Genomic DNA, 26061 nt, shown 5'->3' with positions numbered 1-26061 from the left:
CTTCCCACGTTTTCTCCTCTCCCACGTCCACTCATTTTAGAAGAACCTGACTACAAGGATAGAAGAGAGGTCCGTATTCAACTGTATCAAGATGATCAGCATGAAAGCAGAATGTGCAGTGGAAGAGGGGAGTAGTTATAGTTTTAATAAAATAGCCTTTGCTATTTCCTTTCCAGGACAGGGGCCCAATTACCTTAATCACACTATAATGAGCCTATAATTGTGCTGCTTTTAACTTTCAGAACTGAAAACACATTCATCCTTTGGATTCATTTTCTCAGCACCTACCCTTCCCAGCTCCAAGTAATGCTGCAGTGACTGGCTCACCACACGAGTGTTTTCCAGGGTAATGGCAGGCCCTGAGAAATATTTTTCAACCACTTTTGCCTGGAAAGAGAAAGCAAAAACTCAACGTATAATATACATTTGGGGAAGAATCTGAACATAAGAGCAGCAAAGTGCAAAGGGCCGCTGTACTTACATCATCTTCTGCAAAGACTGAGAAGCTAAAGAAAGCCCCCAAGTACGAGAGTCTCTGCAGCTCCCGCCCAGAGCCAGGGCTTAATGATTTCGGCAACCACAAAGGCAAAGAAGCAACCTAGGAAAAAACAGAAGAGGCAAGTCAAGCTGCTAAATCAGCAAGTCATGTAAAAATGAGACAAAAAGAATTCTTGGCAGGTGACCTGTTCAGCTGGCTCTTAGCCACCAGCAAAATGGCTGACACTTAACATCCAAAAACACAAGGTCACAAATATGTCAGGATGCCTGTCCACTTTTTCTCATTTCAGATGAAGGAAAGCCCTCCAGGTCCGCTACATTTTTACAAGATATACTTTTAATTTCTATGTTTCATGATAATATTTGATATCATGCAAATGAACTATTCCTATACCACCAAAGGACTCAAGGAAACGTTTCCAATGGGACCTGTTGTACTAGCTGTACAATACTTATCTCCCGAAAATCACAAAAGAGAAGTGAATAATGGCATTCCCGGAAATAATGTAGGTGACAACAATGTAACAGTTGAGAGCCACGCACATGTATTACTCACATCTGCATCTCAACGTCCTCCAAGAGACATTTTTCAGATACTGTTACTTAAGGAATATCTTCTGTGTTACATGTTCACTGAAAATGTGCAAGTCCATTAGGGTGGCACTTACCAAATTGCACACAGGGTGTGTCTTTCCAAACTTGGTTTCACAGAGCTCACCTAAAGCCTAGAAACAAGATCAGAAAGGGTCATTTAAATGTATTTCATCCTAAACTGACCACCATGGGTAACACCAAGACATAGCTTTAATGCTGCTATAAATACGTATGCATTCCCAACAAAGCACAAACAGCTTCACTGCTTTTCTGATGAATGAACTAGTACATGTGCGTTGCAAAAAACTTCCGATAAAACAGAAATATAAAGTGAAACTAAAAGTCGCTCATAAACTTCACCCTCATTAACCTCTATTGATATTTTGGCCAAGAGCTTCCTAGACATATTTTTGTACGTATACACACAGAGGTAAATGAGTGTATTCTTACAATAAATGATTTTTTCATTTAACATCTTTCTATACCAGAAAGATATGCTTCATAAACTTTAGATGGCTAGTCTTGCCAGTATTAAACAGGACTACAAATAATTAAAATTTAATAAGCGACCAAATTCAAAATATATTTAAAAGTATTCCTTGGTTTCAAGATCCCTGGTTTTTTGAGAACCTCAAAGTTTTCCTTTGGCGCTCCAATCGTTCTCGAGTTAAGACGGTCAGGAAATATAGTTCTTAGGCACATAAAAAGCGTTTACCATGGCCACGGTAATACAGTCAAACACTATTTTAACGGTGAATTTAATTTCCTCTGTGATTTGGATGTTGCTATGGGAGTTGCTAAAACAGCTGCTGGAAGCTTCTGAGTCCATGCATTTAGGCACTGACACATCTGAGAAGCCGCTGAGGCTCAGAGAGCCACTGAGAAGGAAACATCCTCCCTGCTCAGCACCGGGGCTCCCAAACTCAGCTGCATATTAGGATCACCTGGGCAGCCTCTGCAAGCCCCATGCCAGGCCACGCCCTCACCACATCCTCAACGAATTAAGTCACAGCTTTGGAGAGCCAGGCAGAGGTACTTTCTACAGATCCCCAGGTGATTCCAAGGTATGGCAAAGTTGGGATCCACTGGCCTAGAGGATAATCAGGCTTCCTTCTGATTCTAGCTCCAACGGCCTTCCGCTTCCGGCCTTAAATTACTGCCCTTTCTCTCAGTGCACTCCCTTTGCTGCGCAAGCATCAATAAAGGTACAAAATAAAACTACTGTCTAGGGGCTTCCCTGGTGGCGCAGTGGTTGAGAGTCTGCCTGCCAATGCAGGGGACACGGGTTCAAGCCCTGGTCTGGGAAGATCCCACGTGCCGCGGAGCAGCTGGGCCCGTGAGCTACAAATACTGAGCTCTGCGCGTCTGGAGCCTGTGCTCCGCAGCAAGAGAGGCCGCGACAGTGAGAGGCCCGCGCACCGCGATGAAGAGTGGCCCCCGCTTGCCACAACTAGAGAAAGCCCTCGCACAGAAACGAAGACCCAACACAGCCAAAAATAAATAAATGAATAAATAAATTTATAAAAAAAAAAAAAAAAAAACTACTGTCTATCGTAACGGAGGCCTTTGTCTTTTGACCCGGAAGAACACTTTGTTGGTATCTGACACTAAAAGCTCCTTACTGAACCATCAAGCTAATTCAAACCACAAGAGAAAAGCCGACAATTCCAGGAGGGAATATTTATATAATACAGTGACAATTAATGTACACTGAGAGATTTCATCACTGAACTCAAATAATCAGATTTTTCCACTTCTTTTTATGTGCCAAAGACAGAACAATGCATAAGGATTAATAGAATTTCATTAGGAATGGGAATAACGTGCACTAGGAAGAACCCTGACATAAATTCATTCAAAATTGTTTTTAAAACTAAGACTTCCTGCTTCACCTTCTATTTAACTGGCTTTAATGTTTAAAACATTAATTAATGTTTAACTTTAATATTTAGCCTTTTAGCTCACTTTTGATTGTCTGAAACAGATAAATACACCTCTGTCTTTGCACTGATTGTAACTATCTGACTGTATCGCTGTGGTCTTGATTTTTGCCTTGAGGAGAGGCACCTTATCTCATGAGCTCCTGGGTCCTCTGTGTGTGTCACACTTGAGGTGCTCAGGAAGCAGTGAATTAATGGTAAGATGGAATCAAGTTAGCAGAATGAGTAAAAGGAACATGGGCAGCAAAACATCAATTTAACCAAGGCTTCAATTTACACAAGGTCGTATTTATACAGAGTCAACTGATTTCATGTTTTGATATTTTTCCTTCATACTTTTAGAATGAAAAATATTCAGTAATACTTCGAAGTATTTTTCTCCCAAAATTTTAAAGAAGCAAGGTCAGAGAAGAAAACAGCCTCTTACTTTCTTTCTGGTTCCAATATTTTCACAACTCTGAAGACCCTTGGTGAGAATCTAGCCAATAGTCCTGTCCACAATTTATGCTTCCTCTAAGTGCCTGGAGGAGCTGAGCAAATTTGTGTTTTCCAAGTAAAGCCTGAAGTGAAGTGTACAGCCTCAGGAAACGGGGAAGATGAACAAGAAAAGCACTGTGCAATTTTCTGTGCAAAGTCACTATGTAAGGACAAAATTGTATTCCTTTTCTTCATCTAACTCTGCCTTCTTTATCTGCATTTGTCACAGTTCTTTGTTTTGTTTTGTTTTGTTTTAAATTAACAAAATTTCACCCCAAATATGGTATGCTCATTGCTAGGACAATCAAGAAGGAGACCACCAATGATTATTGTTTTCATAAGCTATAGAATAAGGCAAAGTACATTTTAATGACTGTATCACTGACTCCTGTCTAAGGCTCGGATGGTGAAATATGTACCGCGCTGCTAACTGTCTTCACTGATGCATCTCACTGCACACCAAACACTCTGCATGGCCAACACAATGATTTCATGTTTTAAGTTTGAAAACAAGGTTGATCATGGACCTGAAAGAAAAGTGTATGTTAAAATCATCTGGAAGAAAAACATCTACTGAATGTGTTACAAGGAAAAGAATAAAGTTTTACCATGAGGGGGTATTTAAAGTAGTCACTATCGAGGGAGCACTCTTTGGCAGCAAGAGCCAGGCCTTGTAAAATGGGGATAAAGATCTGCAAGAAAAAAAAAAATCAGAAATATAAGTTAAAGAAAATTTAAGAACAGGAGGCATGTCAAATAAAGTGCCGAATCTGCAAGTCCAGGCATTTGCACCGCTTGCCCAAGGAAAAGCTGTTTTGCATACACAGGAGCCTAGAATCCAGCCACAGTGTGTTGCTTTGTCCTTTCACAAGGCTGACCGTAAAGTAAGGCAGCTGAATTCTCCAGAATAGGTTTTGGTGAACCCTAAAACTCTGACGAGACTCCCCGTGATTCAACAGAAACTCACAAATGTGGAGCCTGCTGTAGGACTCTCCCGGGTTCCTTGCTCTAATCAAATGAATGACTCTAACCTGCATATCACAGCAACGAATATGTTTCTGATTACCAAGCACCTATAATCTGTAAAGAAACTGGACTAAATGTTCCAATATCTGCTCAATTCTATTAACGTTTTAAGAAATTTTTTGTTGCCACCCCTACACCTACACCTTTAATTCTTTCCATCTTTCCTCGTTTACTTCGAAGAGAACAAAAAAAATAGACCAATAATGGATATTATTAGCATCTTAACTTGAATTATGTAGAACAAAGAGATGGCTGGTAAATGTTGAAACTGAAAAAGAAAACTTCATCAGGATGCCTTACCTCCATATATGGTGTGATTAATACAACAACCTGATGTCAGGGCCTAAGGGCACTCAAATTTACGCTTACAAGCTCACCATTAATATCAGGGCACAGGAACACTGCAGAATCTGCTCCGCACGGCTCATGTTTAAATTTCACAGTGTACTCACTGAGCAGCACATTTAGGGAGTTAGTTGGGATTCAAGACTAATAACATTAAGCTGAGAATGTTGTAAACAACAGCTGACAGTCTGAATGCCAACAAGTTGAAAAAGGGAGTGTTCTAAAAAGCTACTAGAAAACCTGAAAAATTCTCTTTCCTACTAATTTCATCCCATTGCATGGAACACCTTTGTCATTTAAGGAGCACAGTATTAAAAAGGTGCCCTGCATTACAAAGTGTATTGGAGTGTCTTGAGATATCAACACAGCTCTTGAAGAGATCCTTCTAGTTCTCGCAACCCAAGCAATCAGGGTAGAAGTAATGTGCTTTCGTAAGCTAGCTAAAAATGGAGAGGAAATGCTTAGGTGTAGGGGTGGGAAATGCCCAAACTGCAATCGAGGGAAAAACAGTAGTTCCAGAATCCCCCAAAACTAAATTTCACAATTGATCATCTAGAAAAATCTCTTAAGCATTTTTTTCAGGAACGCTATAAAGTAAAACTTCTTTAGAGTTTTCCTCTTTTGCAAGTAGGGTTTAAATCATAATAAGCAGACAAAATATTACTAAACACAATACTTTTCAAATATCAAACATTATACTGTTTGTGTGATTTACGTTTTTAAAATAATTTTATTTTCAAATAAATACCTCCCAGCACTGATAAAAAATGCTCCAAGTGTTCATCTCCAATTCTAAATTCTAGCTACTATTTATTGCTGTTTATTTATCTATGAACATCTCAAACTTTAAAGGAAGACTGAAATTTCAGTCAAAAGAAATTCAAATCTGCCACATTCTTAAGACAAAAGGTAAAATGCTGTTTTTCAGTTCAGCAACTCCACCGTACTCATCATTTCTCTTGAGGAAACATAGTGACACATAAGAAAAGACAAGGGATCAGAAGTCTGTGATTAAAAATAAACAGATCGGGCGTCCCTGGTGGCGCAGTGGTTGGGAGTCCGCCTGTCGATGCAGCAGACACAGGTTCGAGCCCTGGTCCGGGAGAATCCCACATGCTGTGGAGCAACAAAGCCCATGCACCACAACTACTGAAGCCCGTGCTCCACAACTACTGAAGCCCGCGTGCCTGAAGCCCATGCTCCACAACAAGAGAAGCCACCGCACTGAGAAGCCCGCGCACTGCAACGAAGACCTAATGCAGCCAAAAAATAAATAAGATGAAATAAATAAATTTAAAATATATAAAAAAACAAAAACACATAGAGGTCATTTCATAGCCTCTATGTAAGTTTCTTTATGAATAAAATAGGCATAACATACTTTTTTAGCTGATCTCCAGGCTTTCATACAGGTAAAGCTACTCTGGCTCCTCAAGTGATGTCTTTTTGAGTAGAAGTATTCTACTTTATATATATTACACATATAATATAGAGTATCACTTAAACCTTCCAAGACAGTTGTATATTTTCATCAGAGTTCACTTAATTTTCTAGAGAAGAAAAGCTCACTATAATGCCTAAAATATTCCTATAAGTCAGTAAGACCATCATCTAAGATGAGCAGTTGATAAATTCCAAATACAGAATACACAACACTGACTGGGATTTTCACTCCTGGATGCTTCTTTTACTAATATTTTGAAAACTGCTGAAAACACACTTCCTGAGAATTCAAAGGCCTCAATATGAACAGTTAAAAATAATATTAGGTATAAAAACAGATAAGGGATCTCCCTGGTGGCGAAGTGGTTAAGAATCCGCCTGCCAATGCAGGGGACACGGGTTCGAGCCCTGGTCCAGGAAGATCCCTCATGCCACGGAGCAACTAAGCCCATGTGCCACAACTACTGAGCCTGCGCTCTAGAGCCCGTGAGCCACAACTACTGAGCCCGTGCACTGCAACTATTGAAGCCCGTGTGCCGCAACTACTGAAGCCCGCATGCCTAGAGCCCGTGCTCCGCAACAAGAGAAGCCACTGCAATGAGAAGCCTGCGCACCACAATGAAGAGTAGCCCCCGTTCGCCAAAATTAAAGAAAGTCTGTGCGTAGCAACGAAGACCCAAAGCAGCCATAAATAAACAAACAAACAGAGTTTTTCAAAAAACAGATTAAAAGGAATCATATCATTTGTAGCTATTGCCTCTATTATTCTTTCTAGAAACAAAAAAAGAGATTATCATACAACAAATTGTAAGAAAATGTCATTAGCATCCTTTCATCATGGGAAACAGCTGTGTTAAAGTTGCTGTGGCAAAGTGCTTACTTTACAACACAGGCCACAAAACAGTAATCAAAATTCCTGCCAAGGTTCTACCTCGGAAGAAATCTTCAAGACTAACTTTTTAGTTGTTATTATTATTATTAAGCTTTATTATTAAATATTACATATCTGCATTTTCACTTGCCTTTACATAATGGGATACCAAAAATGTATGGATACCTAATGAATGAAGTAATCAGTAAGATCTGAGACTTCATTCCCGGTCTAGTGGTGAGAAGACAACGGTTTTATGTGACGTGCAAACTGCAGCTGAGCTAATTTGGTCTTTGATTTATTAATCTCCTTTTTGTAAACTCAGAGAACTGATTTTCAACACTATTTATCTGGCAAATGTATACCACATCTTATGCTACCTCTTGGTAGTGTGTTAAAAGCTTCTTAAAATCAAAGACAGGGCCTGATATTTCTTCTACTCTCCCGAAGCACTTAGCACAGACCATGTTTAAAATACCTGATGCTTGACTGATTAGTTGAAATGTACACATGATCTGAACAATGCAGCTGTCAATCTGATTTCCTCAGGACAGGCACCTCGGGGAGCTCTCTCTGAGTAAATAACATGCGCATGTTCAAATTCAGGAACCAAAGTTTTCAATATACGGCGTCTTTAGAAATCTAGCTCAGCAGGGAAGCTCCTAATCCAGCACTTTCAGTAGCAAACGCACAAAACCGTACCTGCTTGAACACTTCTTCATCCTGGTGAGTGGTTCTCACCAGTTCTTGAATAAAGCCGTATGGGAGATTCCTACACAGCATGTACGGCACCAGGAAGGACGGCTGCTGCAGGGACCTGCAGACCCACGAAAGTCAAGGGCTCTGATGAATCAACTTGTCACCGTGTAACAACAGAACATACAGAATGTCACGTAGCTGACAATCACAGGTCAAGCTTCAAATTTCCCAAATAATCCACACAACAGTCAATCGTTTTAGGCAAAAGATCACCTTTCTCATTGTTAAGATAATCACTTTGGGGGCTTTTCTGTGAGAAACTATAGAAAGTTTGAAAGGATCCATTTTTGCCTCCATACAGCCCTTGAAAAATAAAGCATTAGAAAAACCAAAGTATTATACGTCTCTTTTACTTATTTATTTATGCCTCATCCAATGGGGGGAAAAAAGATTAGCAGTGGCTGAAGACTTTTTTAAGCTCTTATTAATTTTAACCACGGAACAGTGTTTAAGTTTTAGTACATGTGCATCATTTTCCTTTTTTTCTTTCCTGACAAATTTCAAAAATGGTTATGGTAAGATCATCCAGAATGAATAAACCTTGAACTTTGTCATTTTTCCTTTAGATGTCTTTTCATAAGAGAAATGAAATACAGAAATACTCTTTTATTAAACTTGAAACCTTTATGGGACCCTCTGAACAAAAATTAATAATGTAGTACACTTTGGGTGATTCCCATATTACCGATTCCACCACTATTCTTTATTATTGAATAACAGAAATTGATTATATGATACATGGAAAGTGATGATCTGCACATTTTTTTCAAGTATCTATACTGCTTTCAAGCAGCTGCTTTTAAACTGAATTACTAATTTCCTGCCCTGATGTCAACATATTTGAACCACAGTCTATCTCAATAAAGCACACAGAGTGTTTTGTTTTCATAGTATTTTAGAGAAAGAAAGGGACCTCAGAAACCATCTAGTCAAACACTCATTTCATGGGTGAGGAAGTGAGTTATCCAACGTGGTGCAGAATGGCTGGACAGCCTGATGGAGAGGGCCCTCTCCCTGCTAACAGCAAGCACATATTGGTTTTTCATACCTTGGTTGTGTGAGGGACCCTTGTAGTACTAATGCAGTATGGGATATGCACTGTGAGCGGATGTTGCTCAGAAGCTGGCTGACTGCTGGCTGGCTGCACATCTGCAAAGAAAGGTAGAGGTTAGGTCTACAAAGACAAACAAAATAATCCCATACAGTTGAAAACTGAGAAGAGTCAGGAGAGATCAATCTGCAGGAAATGGCACCCTTTTCTCTTCCTTTACTGATGATGAACAAACTACAGTAACTGTATCGTCCAAGTATAATGTCTCCGCTAAAATCTACAATTAGAGAAGAGAGAAGCAGAAGCTTCAGGTGACCACGTGGGGATTTCAGAGATATGCCCACTCTCTTTGATTTTGCTAAGGTTAAGTGCAGCAAACCCCAAGAAGCCCTTCACAAATATGAAGCTAACAGGTTGACAGCCGGATTAGTTTCCAATGGAAAACCAGAACTAGAAAATGTAATTGGGGTGGTGGGGATAAATTGGGAGACTGGGATTGACATATACACACTACTATATATACACAATAGATAACTGATAAGGACCTACTGTATAGCACAGGGAACTCTACTTAGTACTCTGCAATGGCCTATATGGGAAAAGAATCTTAAAAAAAAGAGTGGATATTTGTGTATGTATAACCGATTCACTTTGCTGTGTACCTGAAACTAACACAACATTGTAAATCAACTATACTCCAATAAAAACTTAAAAAAAAAAGAAAATGAAATAGGAATGAAATGCGATAATAATAAAGTAACTCAGCATGAAATAGAAGAAAAAGTGCAGCTTGCTGAGTTTAAACCCAGTTTTGCAATTTATTATTTATGTGATTCGCTTTTCGAAAGTTCACTTTACACCACTTGGCTTTTAGGAAAGACCGAGGTTAGTATGTACTTGATCTCTCTGAGGTTCATTTGCTTATTAACACAATGGAAAAAAACAATACTTATACCACACAGGACCACACTGGACTAATGAACAACTGTGAGAATGAGACCTAGCCAAGTGTCTGGCACTTCAGGCGCTCCATAAATGTTGGTTATTATGATTACGACAGACTAGGAGAGAAATCATCAGGGCCGTGTAAGTCACTGGTGGCAGTGGCACTTGGCCCTGTCACTTCTTCCCTCCACTAGGATGTGAGTTCCATGAGGACTGGGATCCTCGTCTGTCTGGTTCACTGATCCACCCCCAGCTTCCTAACACAGTGCCTGACCCATAGTAGATGCTCAATAACCACTTTACTGATTGAATACATGAGTGAATGCTCATTAGGGGGTCAAAAACCAATTATTTATCCACCACATAACCAGGTTTTTGTGGGGGCTTTAAAATGAATCCATTTCGGGCTTCCCTGGTGGCGCAGTGGTTGACAGTCCGCCTGCCGATGCAGGGCACACGGGTTCGTGCCCCAGTCTGGGAAGATCCCACATGCCGCGGAGCGGCTGGGCCCATGAGCCACGGCCGCTGAGCCTGCGCGTCCGGAGCCTGTGCTCCGCAACGGGAGAGGCCACAACAGTGAGAGGCCCGTGTACTGAAAAAAAAAAAAGAATGCATTTCATGTTACCTTCGGTGCTTTTTTTTCCTCTATTCCAACTCGGTCAAAACACTCGATGAGGTAGTTCAGCATATCTGTCTCTTTGCACGTCTCAATGGTGAAATGGTCGCTGTAGGAATCCCAAGTACTTGCCCCACCAGAGGCTCCAAAACTTTGGAGAAAAGAAGAAAGGATGATTTTTACCTGTTCCAATAAATCATGTTTGATAGAGTTCGCACTTTTGCAGAAAGCCCGTTAGGGTCCCCACGCCCAGAACAAAGCACAGACACCCATGCAGCCGAGGCTGGAGCGGACTGCTTGTTTTACCTGCTCCAAGTCCAACAATAGCAATTTTTAGTAAACATTTTATTGACCTAAGAAGAAAGTCTGTCCAGAAACCCAACATCTTATCTTCTTGGGAACAGCACCTTACAAAACCAGGAGGACTCTAAGAATTACTACTGAGCGCTGGGCATTTGAAGGGATACCACAGGTATGTAAATCCAACTGGCCAGCTGCAATTAGGCAGGCTTGGAGGTTAAAGCCAGCCTACGCTATTACGTAATCGAAGTCTTTAGGAGGGAAGTTACAAGGGACTAACAAAACACCCCTCTTCCTAACTTCTAGCACAGATCTTAAAAGCCTTCATCCAGCATTAGGCAACAGGACTTAGGAAAACCGTCCAGTTAGAAGGAGACATGAAAAATATGTTACAAACACAAATTTTCCAAAATGTTTGGCAAAAGGGACAAAGTAGTATAGTGAAAACAAAACAAAAACCTTGCACTAGGAGTATCCAAACTTGCGTTCTATTCCCATCCCTACTGCTTACTTGTTACCTGAACCCAGAACTTCATCTCATCTGCAGTGAGCGTTCAATAAAATCATGTGGAGGTGTTTTGTAAAATATAAGCAGGATACAACGTGAGGCACCGTTATTATTAGTAACAACTATTCCCTGAGACCATTATCACAAGGGTTAGGTGTTAGGAAATCAAAGTTTAGATTAACCATCAATAGGTCAAATACCAAATCTGCTGTTTAACTCACAAATTTGATAGACATAAAAGATACAAAAAGATTAATCATGGCATAGGAAGAGGTCAGGAATTATGAAATGAAGATAAATGAAAAAATATAAACTTAGCAAAAAAAAAAATTTACATGTGAAAGATGATAAAGGCGGGGAAGAATATCAGGAACTTGAGATACCCATCCCTACTTCAGCCTGGGGCAGAGAGGAGCTAGAAACTAAAAGAAGAATTAAGATATTAATGATACATTATGCAGATAGATGCATAGATACACAAAAGTAATTCTGGAATATATACATAACTGACCTTAGAATTTTAGAAGAATACACATAATTGACCTTGGAATGAAAGTATGATATTAGAGTATTTCAATTTAAAAAGATGAAACCAATGCCAAGGCTTTAAATCCAAGGCTCTCAGGCCAGAGTCTCGTAAACCTGAATTCTTACAACTTACTTACTACATAGGTCTGACAGAAGGGAAGGGAGGAGGGGAGGCTGAGAAGCAGTCAAAGGCATAAGGCAGGGCTTCCCTGGTGGCGCAGTGGTTGAGAATCTGCCTGCTAATGCAGGGGACACGGGTTCGAGCCCTGGTCTGGGAAGATCCCACATGCCGCGCAGCAACTAGGCCCGTGGGCCACAACTACTGAGCCTGCGCGTCTGGAGCCTGTGCTCCGCAACGAGAGGCCACGACAGTGAGAGGCCCGCGCACCACAATGAAGAGTGCCCACCCCCCCCGCCACAACTAGAGAAAGCCCTCGCACAGAAACGAAGACCCAACACAGCCCAAAATAAATAAATTAAAAAAAAAAAAAAAAAGCACAAAGCAGTCAACGCCCTCCTGACTGGGCAGGTAATGGAGCCACCCACAAAGTGCCTCACCAGAGACAAAGATGGGCAGCCCAGGGTGGGAAACCTCAAAAAACCAAAAACAATTCTTGTGTCTTCACACCACTTAAATTTGGGCTACAGTTCATGGTATGGTAAGATCTGTTATCTGTTAATTGGCCTGACAACAGAAAGATGAGGACTGTAATGAAGCAAAGGAAAAAAACAAAACAAAAGAACAAAACAGAAAAACCTACCCATAAATATAAGTAGTGTGGTGAATCCCCAGAAGGAGACAGGGGAGAAAGATATTTGGCTTTACCTGCCACGATCCCGCTCTCAAGCTATCTGCTAACCCTCCCTCTTCCATCTGAGGTTAGTGACTCAGGGACTATATTCACTGCACTTCCCAAAGATGAAATTTGCTAACACAGGCTTATAACTATACACAGTTAAGGTTAAATTCCCTTTGAAAAGCTCTCACAGATGACAATGAAAATAGATCTTCCTCGTGTTTAAAATGAAGTATTTAAACTATACATTTCCTTGATAATAAGCCCCATCTTTCTCACATTTTTACACCTCTGAAATGGAAAGCATCTGATATTTGATGCCAATAGGTCCTTGCCAGTTGCAAGGAGTCAGTCTGATGCTGTGCCCGTGAACGACTGTGGGAAGTCAACGCGCTTAGCTGGTGGCTGCTGATGCACTGACGCTGGGTTCCATTCTCAGCCAAAACGTCCCCTTTCATTTTAACTTAGATCTGAACACCTCAAAGTCAACCGAAATGCCTTCACGAACATGTCGCAAAGGCATGAAAAATGACAGAGTGTGTACGAGACCGTCAGGCAAGGCAATGAGAGACACTCAGAATGTATAAGAGAAGTTTCAAAGATAAAAGACATTGATGTATGCTGTGATCATCTGTCAGGCACCAAACAACACTTCCAAGTGACTTTCAAGAGGAGAGAGAGAAAGAAAGAAAGAAAAGAAACTAAACAGAAAGAAAAGAACAGAACAAAAGAAAAGAACAAAAGAAAGAACAGAAACTATGTTTCTGTTTAACTAAACAGAAAACATAGAATAAACCCTAGTGTTTGTCAACATGCTTCCAAATTATAAGATCAGTCCTAAGGGTGCCGAAGTAGATCATGAGCACAGCTATGCAAAGCGGCCAGTGTCACCAGGGATGTGCATGATTGTCAGCGGTCAAAACCGGTTTATAAGGATCTCTAGGTTTGAACTCAAAGAGCTGAACTCAAATTTTGAATGTGATACTAAAGGAGCAAGGGGTGTACAGTTTACATGCATTAAATTTATGCTATCAATGGACATTTTTAAATGTTTTAAAATAGTATTTCATTTTTTTCCTAAAGAAGTTGTTATGAAATTCATGATGCTTTTACAACCGTAACATGGAATATGACACTGGAAACATGTCATGTTTAAGTCCTAAGAGTATCTATAAAATTATACCTCCCTTGGGAGAATATGTGAACCATTTTCTGATAATGACATCAACAATCCAACTGAATAATGTAATTACTTCACATATTGGAAATACAGCTGAATCCTTCTGAAAACACAATGAAAATATTTCTGGGGATTTATACAAGCATCAGATCTGTGCAAATTGAGTCCCATTTTAAATGTACCAAGAAAACTTGTTTCTTAAAAGGATTCCATCGCAGTTTCCATTCTTCTATTGTGGGAATAATCACCCTATTTTATTACTTTTTTAGATGCAGACTTTGGAATGGTATATTCTCTAGATGCAAGGCAAAGGCAGAGCTGGGCAGAGTCAAGCCATGTAAATTCCCTGAACAAATGTCTGCAGTGTCGAAGGTCCTGGGGGCAGTACACTGAATCAAACAGATAAAGACCTTGCTATATGCCAACTACATTACAGAGAGGAGACAATTAAAAACAAAAATAGTACAGAAGTGCTTTAAGTGCTATGAAGGAAAAGAAAGGCAGAGTATGGGTGACAGAAAGGGGCAGGAAGAGTGTGTGAGTGTGAATGTGAGTGTGTGTGTGTGTGTGTGTGTGTGTGTGTGTGTGTGTACACGTGGGATGCACGGTCTTGCAGGCCAGGGTGAGAGGCTTTGGGTCTTACTCTGTGGGAGAAGGGAAATCACTGGAGGGTTTGGGGGACAGACATGGTAGAAAGATTTCCTTTCGACCATCTCTGTTGCTTCATCTCCAAATAGTGATGGTCAGCAGAAGTAAGAGGGGAAAGGTCAATGTTTTCCACTATTTGTTAGTTTTCTCTTTCTCTATTCACATAGGCTCAGAACTTTCAAGATTTGATCTCCTTCACTGAAATATCTAAGCAGTAAAAAGAAGAACCCAATAAACGAAAGAAAAACTTCTTTCTAGTCCTCAACTTCCTAGGAAACAATCAGAAAACCTTTCCTCAGAATAATTCCTTTGTTATCTTTATTACAAAGATAACTCTCACTTCACTCATTTCCATTCCTGCTCCATCCCTTCCATTCCCCTCCATCCCTTCCATACTTCCTATACGGAAGTAGTTCCTCATAATTCTTATAGCTTTTTTCACAGAGCACACGAAACATTCTAGAAGGAATGTTTTTGCCTTTCTTAAATTAACCCTTATTATCACCACTATAAATAACTAACATAGGAATGTATGTCCTAACTACGTCACAAAAGATGTACAACCCATCGATTCCACTGGGCAAGCACAAAGGGAGACAGAAACAAGCCCCTTTGACTGCTGCTTCTATGACATTGATCTTACCAGGCGAGAAGTGGGTGTTAAAAGTGCTTACTTCCAAGTAAATAAAATTCTAAGATCAATTAGAAAAGGGGAAAGAAAAAAACTCTTTACCGACTGCCCAAATTAATCAGATTTTTCTGCTACTTCTTGGTCTGACACTACGTGCATTCTCAAGTTCTTCTCTATTTGTTTAATCAGTTATATATGAATACGCCCTGTCCTTCTACATTCTTTTTGAAATAGATTCTGATATAGATTCAGAATCTATAATTTCTAAAACCTGGACAGATCAGATTTCATTTTAACAGCCAGCAAAGGACCTGCCAACCGACTGGAGTGGAATTTTGTAATTAAGGAGTAAAATGTTGGCACTTTCTTGCCAAGGAACTGAGTAGATGTGTAAACTCTGGGCAGCGAAATAACTAGTAAGGAATGAGAACAACACAAGTCCCACTGGGCAAAGATGGAGAAGGCAGAGGCACCTGGGTATGGTGGGAGGCATGTGAGTTCTGGACTCAGGATTTACCTCGTACTAGTTGTGTGACTAACCTCCCTGTACCCACGTTTCCTGGCAGTAAGTAGGGGTGGTGCTGTGAGGATTAGAGTGATACCGTAGGCTGAGAGCTGACACAGTACCCGGCAGGTGATGCCCGTAACTATTCGCAGCTATGAGTACATAATCGGTAAGATTTATTTCTCCTTATCAAGTCTAGATCTGACACAAGGCTGGGATGTTAGAAGTCTAGAGCGGAGTCAGTGAAAGCAGCATACAATTCTGGTATCTTTGTTAGAGGAAGCTGGAATTCAACAGGCCCGGGAGAGACAGCGTCTCTCCCACAGATAGCTTACAGTAAAACAGATTAATAAAGCACTTTTATCAGGTACAGAAATTGATTCCTGACAAGGATGCCTGCTGCATTACTATAGTCATGGATTAGGACTTTATCTACATGAAAAAGACACTTCTATCTTTGGGAAATTTACTTGAGAAACAGTGATACAACGTTCAACCTAAAACAAATATTGACCTTCCTGAATCAATATTCGACATTGCACCAACACCCCTCTCTCTTTATATACCCTCTAATGATTCTTCTGAACACCGACGAATTGAATGCAGTGTACCTCGCTCCTACGGTTGTCTCTATTTATAGCCTGGAGCTATTTTTGAACACTGCTGGGCACAAATATCAACTTGGTACAGAGGAAACTTCAATTTAAGAGCAAAATTGTAAGACAATGAGTGGGAGGGTTAGAAAGACGGGGCTATTATATTTTCTTGCTCAAAGTCACCTCGAAGACCCAAGCGATCTCTTTCACTCGGTTTTCAGGGGTGAACATTCAGCAACATCATGAGCTATGCTTTAGCCTCTGCTGCCATTCCACAGGCCGTCTAAACAAATACGGTCTGGCTTTACCAAGGCCAAGGAGGTGAATGATTAGCAAAATTTAAGATTAGAAGTGAAAGCAGCGGGACCTCCCTGGTGGCGCAGTGGTTAAGAATCCGCCTGCCAATGCAGGGTACACGGGTTCGAGCCCTGGTCCAGGAAGATCCCACATGCCGCAGAGCAACTAAGCCCGTGTGCCACAACTACTGAGCCTACGCTCTAGAGCCCGTGAGCCACAACTACTGAGCCTGCGTGCCACAACTACTGAAGCCTGCAAGCCTAGAGCCCATGCTCCTCAACAAGAGAAGCCACCACAATGAGAAGTCCGCAAGCGGCAATGAAGAGTAGCCCCCGCTTGCTGCAACTAGAGAAAGCCAGAATGCAGCAATGAAGACCCAACACAGCCAACAATAAATAAATAAAATTTAAAACATTTATTGAAAGAAAAAAAAAAAAGAAGTGAAAGCAGCATCACAGTTATACCAGACAGTATGACCCCATAGGCTCTTCAATGGATTGCCCAGAGTGAGCTGGAGAGGGACACACACACACACACACACACACACACACACACAGACATAAGTTCCAGCTCCTCTGCCATTCCTAAATAGCAGCAATCCATGCAACTGTACATAAGAGAACATGCCTCCCAGAGTAGATTTTGCTCACACCTGGCAGCTCATAAGAATACTCTTCCAACAGATAAATGGAGGGCCTCTCGTTTTAGATCTTAGGGTGGGTGAACTTAATGATGACTGATCTTTAATCTTTGATCTTAACGATGACGGATCCTGTTCATGTTCTTGACAAATGATTACATGTAAGTTTTTCTCCAAACTTGTCAGGCAACAACTATGAAATTTTTTCTGTGTACCACTTTACCCCATGAGGAGGTCCTAATGCTTTAGTACATGCAAAGTTTCTCACATCTTGACTCTCCAGGCCACCTGGAGTCATTTGATCCTATCCTGTTTGGATTCAAAGCACACCTCTAATTAAGACTTATAAAAGTTAGTTCCTAAGCACCTAGGCACATGCAGGGGTAAGACTCCATTCCTCTGATACCTGGACCCAAACTGGACACAAGAAAACTCATCACCACCACCACCACCTTCATCATCACCATCATCATCATCTTCTTCTCCATCTTCATCACTACTGTCCCCAGAAAGTGCGAGGAAGAGGAAGGAGAAAGGACTGTCGTACATACTACCGTAACAAAAGCAAAAAAAGTCATCAGGGAACAAAGGAAAACAGAGAGGAGGAAAGCTTTTACAATTGCTGGCCTTTTAATGAAATCTTACGCTACAAGTTTTGTCTACTGACATGCAGAAAAATAATTCACCTAAATTATATAAAGGCATAGGAACACTTGGGTGGAGGGCGCGGATTAATGGAGTCACGATACTGCTTCTTTCTAAGGGGCTGAAAACAAAGTGTCAAGGCATAAGCACTTGCCAGAGGTAAGGGATCTGCTCCCTCAACCCCTTGGTCTGACTGTATTTCAACTATGATTAGCAACAGTACGAAACGTGGAAAAGTGGTCCTGTGAGCCCCAACTCTCAAATACAAGCTGCCCGGTCTCTGAAATTCATTTGTCATGAGGCATGACATGTGCACTCGATTTCAAACACCAAGTGACTTCTTTTTATTTTGCACAGGAAGGAGGAAGAGTAAGGGGGAAGAAGGGAAGAAAGGGTCTCACCATCAAGCAACCCATACTTTCTGATGTGACTGAAGCCTGGCTGGGCGTGGACTCGGGGCACGAGCCTACCGAACCAGTTAGACACGCGGGTTAATGACCCCAAACAAAGAAACACAGGTAACTGAGGTCAGTGCCACACGACAGTTCTTCCAAACCGTGTTAATCTCCTCTCCCTGCACTGCAAACACGCACCCGACTCTCCTGCTGCATAGATACCTAGGAGAGCTCCTTAGGGAGGAGGGCCGTCTGCTCATGGCACCCGCACCGGGTGAGGCGGACAGTAAAGGTGGCCCCGCGCCGGTGGGTCTCTGTCGGGAGGAGCTGGCGGGCACGGCTTGAGGGCTACTAGCTGGGGTGGGCAGGCCTGGGGAGCTCGACAGGATGGAGCTGCCCGAGGACCGCGGGGCAGGAGAAGATGACGACCCCCAGGGGTGGGTGACAGTGTAGGGCCGGTACCGCGGAGACGAGGGCTGGCTTCCTGCAGGTGTCCCCGCAGCTGCACCGTGAGGACTGAGGGAAGCGGGAGGAGTGGACGCCTGGCTGGCTGCCCGGGACGAGGGGGCCAGAGGCAGACTCATCATTGGCACAGAGCTCCAGACACTCATGCTGGGAGCTGGGCTAGTCTCATAGAGGCTAAACGAGTTGAGAAAGGGAGGAAAGGAGAGAAAATTGAAGAAAAGCTTGAGATAAATAACTAAAAAGGAAAATATCATGTTTTTAAAGAATAGTATAATTTCACTTCATATCTCTAAGCGTTCAAGTATACAGATCTTTTAGAGACTCATCTAAATAACTGTAATTAGACTGCCGTACTGATTTAGAGGTTATACTTATAATATGAGAAAGCCTTCTTTCCAAAGAATAATATACTATACACAATCATTTGTTCCTAAAACTTAACTTACCAGTAGCCTAACCATGGAAAGCCAAAGAGACCCAAGTGGAAGAGACAATATCTCCTCAATGAGTCAATCCATCCCCCAAACACAATACATGTCATAATCTGCATGACAGGCCCACAGATGAACATTCTCTTCTCTTACATACTTCCTGGCTATTTTACCACCAATGAGATGTACAAAAAGAACCACACCGACCTAGATAAAGAGCTGGCACCGAAGGAACCCACGCTGCAGAACATGGGGCTTGTTCCTGGATTGGAGCCGGTATTTAGCATGAGATTTCTGTCTGGTGACCGAGCTGCCGCTGCAATTGGCTGGGATGTGGCTGTCAGACTGGCAAATGGGTTTTCATCTCTAGTCTGAGTGGACATCATTAGCACTTCCATTAAAATCTGGCCAATCAAGTCCTTAAAATCAGAGAACACTGTTGGAAAGGCAGAATAAAGAAGAGGTTACACATGGTTCTTCATACACACGGTCCTTGAATAAGCCAAAGTGAACCAGAGAAGTTCGATGTGGTATCTTGGGTTGGATTCGGGAACAGTAGAAGGACGTCAGTAGAAAACCTGGTGAAATCCAAATAAGGTCTGGAGTTTAGTGAACAGTTAAGATCTTAGTTCTGACAAATATACTATGGTTATGTAAGATGTTAACATTAGGGAAAACTGCGTGAAGTGTATATAGGAACTCCCTGCACTATCTCTAGAACTTTCTGTAAATCTAAAATTATTCCAAAACAGAAAGCTTATTAGAAAAAAAACAAAAAAGAACTGGAGCCCAGTTGATGAGAGTCACTGCTGATATATATTAACTATAAAAAGAAGCTACTCCCAACTACAGAGGTTAGTTTATCACACTAGAAATGCAATCTGGGTTAATATTTCTTCACCTCTATATGTTTATATAGTTAAACTATTAAGTACAAAGTTCAAAGTATTTTATGAAGGGTCTAATATTTAGTCACCACCTGCCTTTCTGGAGCAGACTCTGTCTTCTAGCTTCCTTCTTATTCTTTGCAGCTCCCAACTGCTTTATTGTAGGTCTTTAGATATATTTTAAATATTACTAAATAAATAAAATGTCTAACCCATGTAAATCTTATCTGATTTGTTATTAAAAATTACCACTTATTTATGTACTGGACAGATTTAAGAATCTTAACATTTACAATAATTACAAGTGGCAGGGTTTTGAAACTCATGGTTGCTAAGCTCATCTCTATAACCAGAGTTAAGAAGATCTCAGTGAAGTCAGAAGTAAACTATCTATCCACCAGGAACACAGAGGACTCGTGTGCGTGTGTGTGTGTGTGTGTGCGCACGTGTGTGCGTGTGTGTGCGTGCACGTGTCTGCCATGGAAGACAAGCAGCAGAGAAAAGGGAATGCAATCTCCTTGATGTTCATTCACTCATTTAAAATATATCTACTGAGGGATTATTAAGTGCAGGCACTGGGAATACATCAGTGAGCAAAACAGACAAAAATTCCTGCCATCAGGGAGGTTATATACTAGTGATACGTAGAAGGACACTCCGGCGCACTTCCCCTCCCTCTTCTGTTCTCGAAATGACTGCTGCAGAGAAAAGTGCGTGTGCCCTGTAATGCTGGTATCTTGCTAAGAGTTTTATTACTTTGCTCTAAGTGTGGTTTGGTGCAGCCTCTTAAAATAGAATCCTGTAAACACTGCAAAGTACCAACATGTGCTATCTTGCTACGCAGTTTAATCAAGCCGATTTACGCCACTGTCTCCATATGACCCGGGAGGCACTTACAGCAGGCACAGTCACCCAGAGTGCCTCTCTCAGGATCCCCGGCGACGACCCAGTATACTCCTGCCCAGAGTATAAGAGGCGCTAATGCTCTCTCTAAGCACCTTCTTATTGCAAAGGAAAAAACTTCAACCTTGAGACAGGAGAGACCATTAACTTATTTATACGGTTTTCTTTTAGAGAAATCATAAAAGTAAAAAAATCATTTATCAATAAGATAGGTGGAAAGTAGCCAAACAGCAGAGTCCTCATCAAGAAGTATCCCTGTAATCAAAAATACAACTGCAAAGCAAGACAATGAATGTGGATAGGAGGGAAAGACAAAAGATTTTTCATCCTGGTTTTCTATTAAGGGCTCTGAAATAAGACAGCTGAGCTCGATTCCTACCTTCTTTTGGGTTCTGCTTAAATTGTGCAGAAAGAGAAGAAAGAAAGATGACATCTCTGTCCCGGTCCTTCCAGGAGACACGGAAGATCTTACAGACCAGCTGTAAGGCCTGTTCTTCAGACACTTCAGAACCTGATGAAGGCTCCTTGTGAGGAAGAAGATTTGAGGGTTAATTTCAAGTAGTAGGAGGTGTGAGTTAGACTTTAATAGAAATACCTAATTCTGATTTAATTTTTTACAAATGAGGATATTTTAGAAATGCATAAAACTATTCACCTACTGATTTAGGGAAAAATAAGCTTGCTACTATGACTTCAAGGTTACAACATGTAGGTCTTACGAGCTTACAACACAAGTCTATGGGGTGGGGGGAGTACAAAACAGCAGGATTGTTATCAGGAATTGCCAAGGAAGACAGTGATAAAGGATGTACATATATCCCATTTATTTACTTTTCTGAATGCTAAAAGACCAGGTTGACATTCTAAGTACACAACCAATTTTTCTCTAGAAATTTTTCCAGAATTCAATGTTTTTCACTACTTTCCATCACAGAAAGTATCATATATGAAAGGACTTTGTAAACACTCAAAACCTATACAAAATAAAGCACTGCACCACCAGGAGGCTACAGTCCAGCTTCTAATAATGTTGCTGAACCCCAATAATTTACTGAACAGAAAGTGAGGCAATTATCTCTACCAGTTCTACACCATGACACACACCAAAAACCCAAAAAATCCTTTTTCTAAATATAGGAAACAAGGCTCAGATGATAACAAAATATAAAAGCCTCCTGTTTCCTCACATTCTTGCTTCAATTCCCAGTCATTTCCCTCAGAATACAACCAAAGATGGGATGACCTACTTGCTTAAGCAATTAAAGACAGACAGAAAAAAATTCAAATTAGCTCTAAATTATTTGCTAACATTTACTGAAAAAAACATGGACCTGAAACAAAGATAACTGAAGGATTTTTATCAGGTTAAAGGACTGAGTTATACTTCCATTAATAAGGGTGATCAAGGCTACCCACTTTTCCTGAAAAAAGTAAAAGAAAAAACCCAGTCAACTAAATAGGATCTGCTGGTTTGGGGTGGCATTCTCTCATGGACTTTACAGATACAAGACATGAAGCAGTGTTTATTTATATTACCTGTAACTAAAAACAGAAGCAAGGGCTTCATCTCTTACCAACCTTATCGCTGAGGCTCCTTTTTTCTCTTCGGTCATTTTCATCAACTTCCATATTTTCAATTCCTGAATCCACATCCACCTGGGACATGCTTTAAGTATAAAAGACAATCAGTCTTTCACCTTTGATAAATCCACCCAATGTCACAGCTACTGGTTGAGGAAAAGTTTTTGGTTTTTGTGGGGGTCTTTTTTGGCTGTGCCACATGGCTTAAAGGACCTTAGTTCCCCGACCAGGGATTGAACCTGTGCCCTCAGCACTGAAAGCACCAAGTCCTAACCATGGGACCGCCAGGGAATTCCCTGGGGAAAAGTTTTAAAATATCAATCAAAGTCAGTCAGGAAAGCAAAATAATAAAGGTTCATCTTTTTTCTCATTAATTTTTAAGAGCTCTTCATATATTAGGATATAAACATTCTATCATTCTTGTTGAAAATATTTTTCCCAAGTTGTCATTTCCTTAGGCTCACTTTCAAAAATAATAATAATATTGTTGGAAATATTTTCCTCAAGTTGTTATTTTCTCAGGCTCACTTTCAAAAACAAAAATTAACAGCAGGTTTTCTATACATACTATTTCTAAATGATATACAATCAATCAGAGCCTGATTACAAAATCTGGTGAAGTACATATATTATTTCCCCCACATTAAATAACTGTCCCAGCACCATTTATTGAAAAGACCATCCTTTTCAACACCAATATGAAATCACCTACGTCATATGTCCAACTGTCATACGTGTGCAGGTCTCCTTCTGGATACTCATTGCTGTTCCATTAGACAATCTGTCTGTCCCTGAGCCAATACCACTGTGTTGTACTTACTACGACTTCACAATAAACCTTGCTATATGCTAGGTCAACGCCTCTACCTTGTTCTTCTACCTCAGGAGAGTCTTGGCCATTCTTGGCCCTTTGCTCTTCCACACGTACTTAAGAATCAGCTTGACAGGTTCCTTAAAACTCCTGTTGGGATTCTGACTAGAATTTCACTGACTCTATAGATCAAATTGGGAAGAAAAGACCTCATTATGTTACTGATCTATCCATGGACAAGGTACCTCTCTCCAAGTATTTAAGGTCTTCTTTCAATAAACTTTGATAATTTTCTCCCTAAGTCTTTCACTTCTTTTGCTGAATTTATCCTCAGGCACCATATATATATATATATATATATATATATTTTTTTTTTTTTTTTTTTTTGGGCTGTGTTGGGTCTTTGCTGCTGCGTGCGGGCTTTCTCTAGTTGTGACAAGGGGGGGCTACTCTTTGTTGTGGTGCGCGGCCTTCTCATTGCGGTGGCTTCTCTTGTTGCGGAGCACGGACTCTAGGCGTGCGGGCTTGCTTCAGTAGTTGTGGCTCACGGGCTCTAGAGCCCACGCTCAGTAGTTGTGGCGCACAGGCGTAGTTGTTCCACAGCATGTGGGATCTTCCCAGACCAGGACTCGAACCCGTGTCCCTTGCATTGGGAGGCGGATTCTTAGCCACTGCGCCACCAGGGAAGCCCAGCACCAAATATTTTTAAATAAAATTGTGAATGGGCCTTTTTAGAAGTTAAGTTTTCTAATTTGTTGCGAGTACATAGTAATGTAACTGACTTTAGACACAGACCTCTTATAAGCTACTTGTTTACTTATACACTGGGCTTATAAGGCAAACATTTTATCTCCAAATAATAACTGTTTTGTTTCTTTCACTCCAATCCTAACTTGCTTTACTGCAGTGGGTAGGATCCCATGTTGAATAGAAGCAGAAACAGCACTCATCCTTTTTTTATTCCTGATTTTAAAGAGAATGCTTCTAATTTCTTACCACTGAGTATGAGAGCTGCTGTGGTTTTTTGGTAGATGTCCTTTATATTAGTGAGAATAAGAGGCTATGTTGTGGTAACACATACACTCTGCAATCTTAGAGGCTTCACACTATAAGGGTTTGTTTCTTGCTTCCGCAAAGTTTGATGAGTGAAGCAACCTTAGGCCATCTTTAATCTATGCCGTCTGCAATACACAGCCTCCAAGGTCACTAGAGCAAGAGAAGAGAGGGATGGAGGAGGATCATCGGCTCAACTGCCTTCACCTAAAAGTGACACATGTCACTTCCATTCACAAGTCTACTGGACAGAACTAGTTAATTGGCCCCAATCTAATGGCAAAGGAGACTGGAAATGCAGGGGAGTCTGTGGAGTATTTGGAGAACTCTGTCTCTGCCCTACAGTTTAAGGATGCAACTTTCTGTTTCCTGTTTGCTAAGATTTTTACCATGAATCAATGTTGAATTGTATCAAACCTTTGCAACTTCCAAGATTATATGGCTTTTCTATTTAATATATAATGTGATGAATAATATTTATAGATTTTCTAATGTTAAAGCACCTTTGCATTCTTAAGATAAACCCAAGTTGGTCATGTTATATTATTTTTTTAAACTAATCTTTTAGTTGAAATATACAGAAATGTGCATGCATGGTGTGTTTGGCTGAATAGTTTCACAAAGGAAACATAGTAATGTAACCGACACCCAGATCAAGCAACAGAACATTACCAGCACCCCAAAAGTCCCCCCTCATGACCCTTTCAATCACTACTACGCTAGCCCACAGTAACTGCTCTCCTGGCATCTAGCCCCATAGGTGTTTTGTCTTCTTTTTATGTGCTGCAGTATTTGATTTGCCAATATCTTCAGACTTTTGCAAATGTGTTCATAAGCATGATTACCATGTAATTAATTTTCTCCTTTTACATTATTCTTGTCTGGTTTTGTACATTAAGGTCATATTAGTCTCGTAAACTGACTTGGTAAGTTTAAAAATTACCTGAAAAATGTGTGTAAAGTTGGAATGCTGGAATTACCTATAAAATCATATAAGAAACGTGCTTTCTTTGGAAAATTTTAAAATACTGATTCAATTTATTTCACGTTTTTTTGATTATTCAGGTTCTCTCTTTTTTCTTGAGTCAATTTTGGGAGAATGTGTTTTTCTAGGAATTTGATTTTCATCCAAATTTTGAAATTTATGTGCATCCTGCATATTTACATTTTTCGCAGAATTCTTTTTCAGTAACAAGTATTACTGAGTGCCCGTTCTATGCAGGCATTGTTCCAGGTGTCTGAGATGTCAACAAACAAACAGACAAAAAAATCCCTGCATCATGGAGCTTCCATTCTAGTTAAAGGGAGAAAGATAATAAACAATAAACAAAGCATATAGTATATGATAAATGCTATGGAAAAATTAAAGAAAACAGAGCAGGGAAAAGGCAATTGAGAGGGCAGGGCTTTCCCCCTTTTAAATGGGCAAAATTATGAAGGAGGTTAGCCATGCACATATCCAGAGGAAAAGTATTCCAAGAAAAGGGGTTTTATTCCCAATGTTTATTTATATTCTTTTTCATTTTTCATGTATTATATATAGCTTTATATTCTCTTTAAGAAGCACATTAGCTGCAACATACAAATGATGATATGTAATATTTGTTATTGTTCAGTTCTAGATACTTCCAAATTTCCATTATGATTTCTTCTTTGACTTGTATTTAGAAGCATGATCTGTTTTTAAAATTTCCA

The 26061-nt window shown here is 40.5% G+C and overlaps 1 protein-coding gene across 1 annotated transcript in view; it reads right to left on the bottom strand.

The window, feature by feature from the left end:
• UBE4B (ubiquitination factor E4B) overlaps positions 1–26061 on the bottom strand; it is an 80926-nt gene that overhangs the window by 45205 nt on the left and 9660 nt on the right. The window contains exons 3-12 of the mRNA XM_065876495.1: positions 22500–22587; positions 21301–21445; positions 19339–19567; positions 10575–10716; positions 9002–9102; positions 7897–8011; positions 4118–4201; positions 1167–1223; positions 482–598; positions 289–387 (exon numbers count right to left, since the gene is read on the bottom strand). Of these exons, the coding sequence (XP_065732567.1) occupies positions 289–387; positions 482–598; positions 1167–1223; positions 4118–4201; positions 7897–8011; positions 9002–9102; positions 10575–10716; positions 19339–19567; positions 21301–21445; positions 22500–22587 (1177 nt within the window). The remainder of the gene's footprint in view (positions 1–288; positions 388–481; positions 599–1166; positions 1224–4117; positions 4202–7896; positions 8012–9001; positions 9103–10574; positions 10717–19338; positions 19568–21300; positions 21446–22499; positions 22588–26061) is intronic.

The sequence above is a fragment of the Phocoena phocoena genome, chromosome 1, assembly GCF_963924675.1.
Source record: "Phocoena phocoena chromosome 1, mPhoPho1.1, whole genome shotgun sequence".
Classification (NCBI taxonomy): domain Eukaryota; kingdom Metazoa; phylum Chordata; class Mammalia; order Artiodactyla; family Phocoenidae; genus Phocoena; species Phocoena phocoena.
Note: the sequence above shows the minus strand (reverse complement) of the source record. Positions and strands in the feature narration are given on the sequence as shown.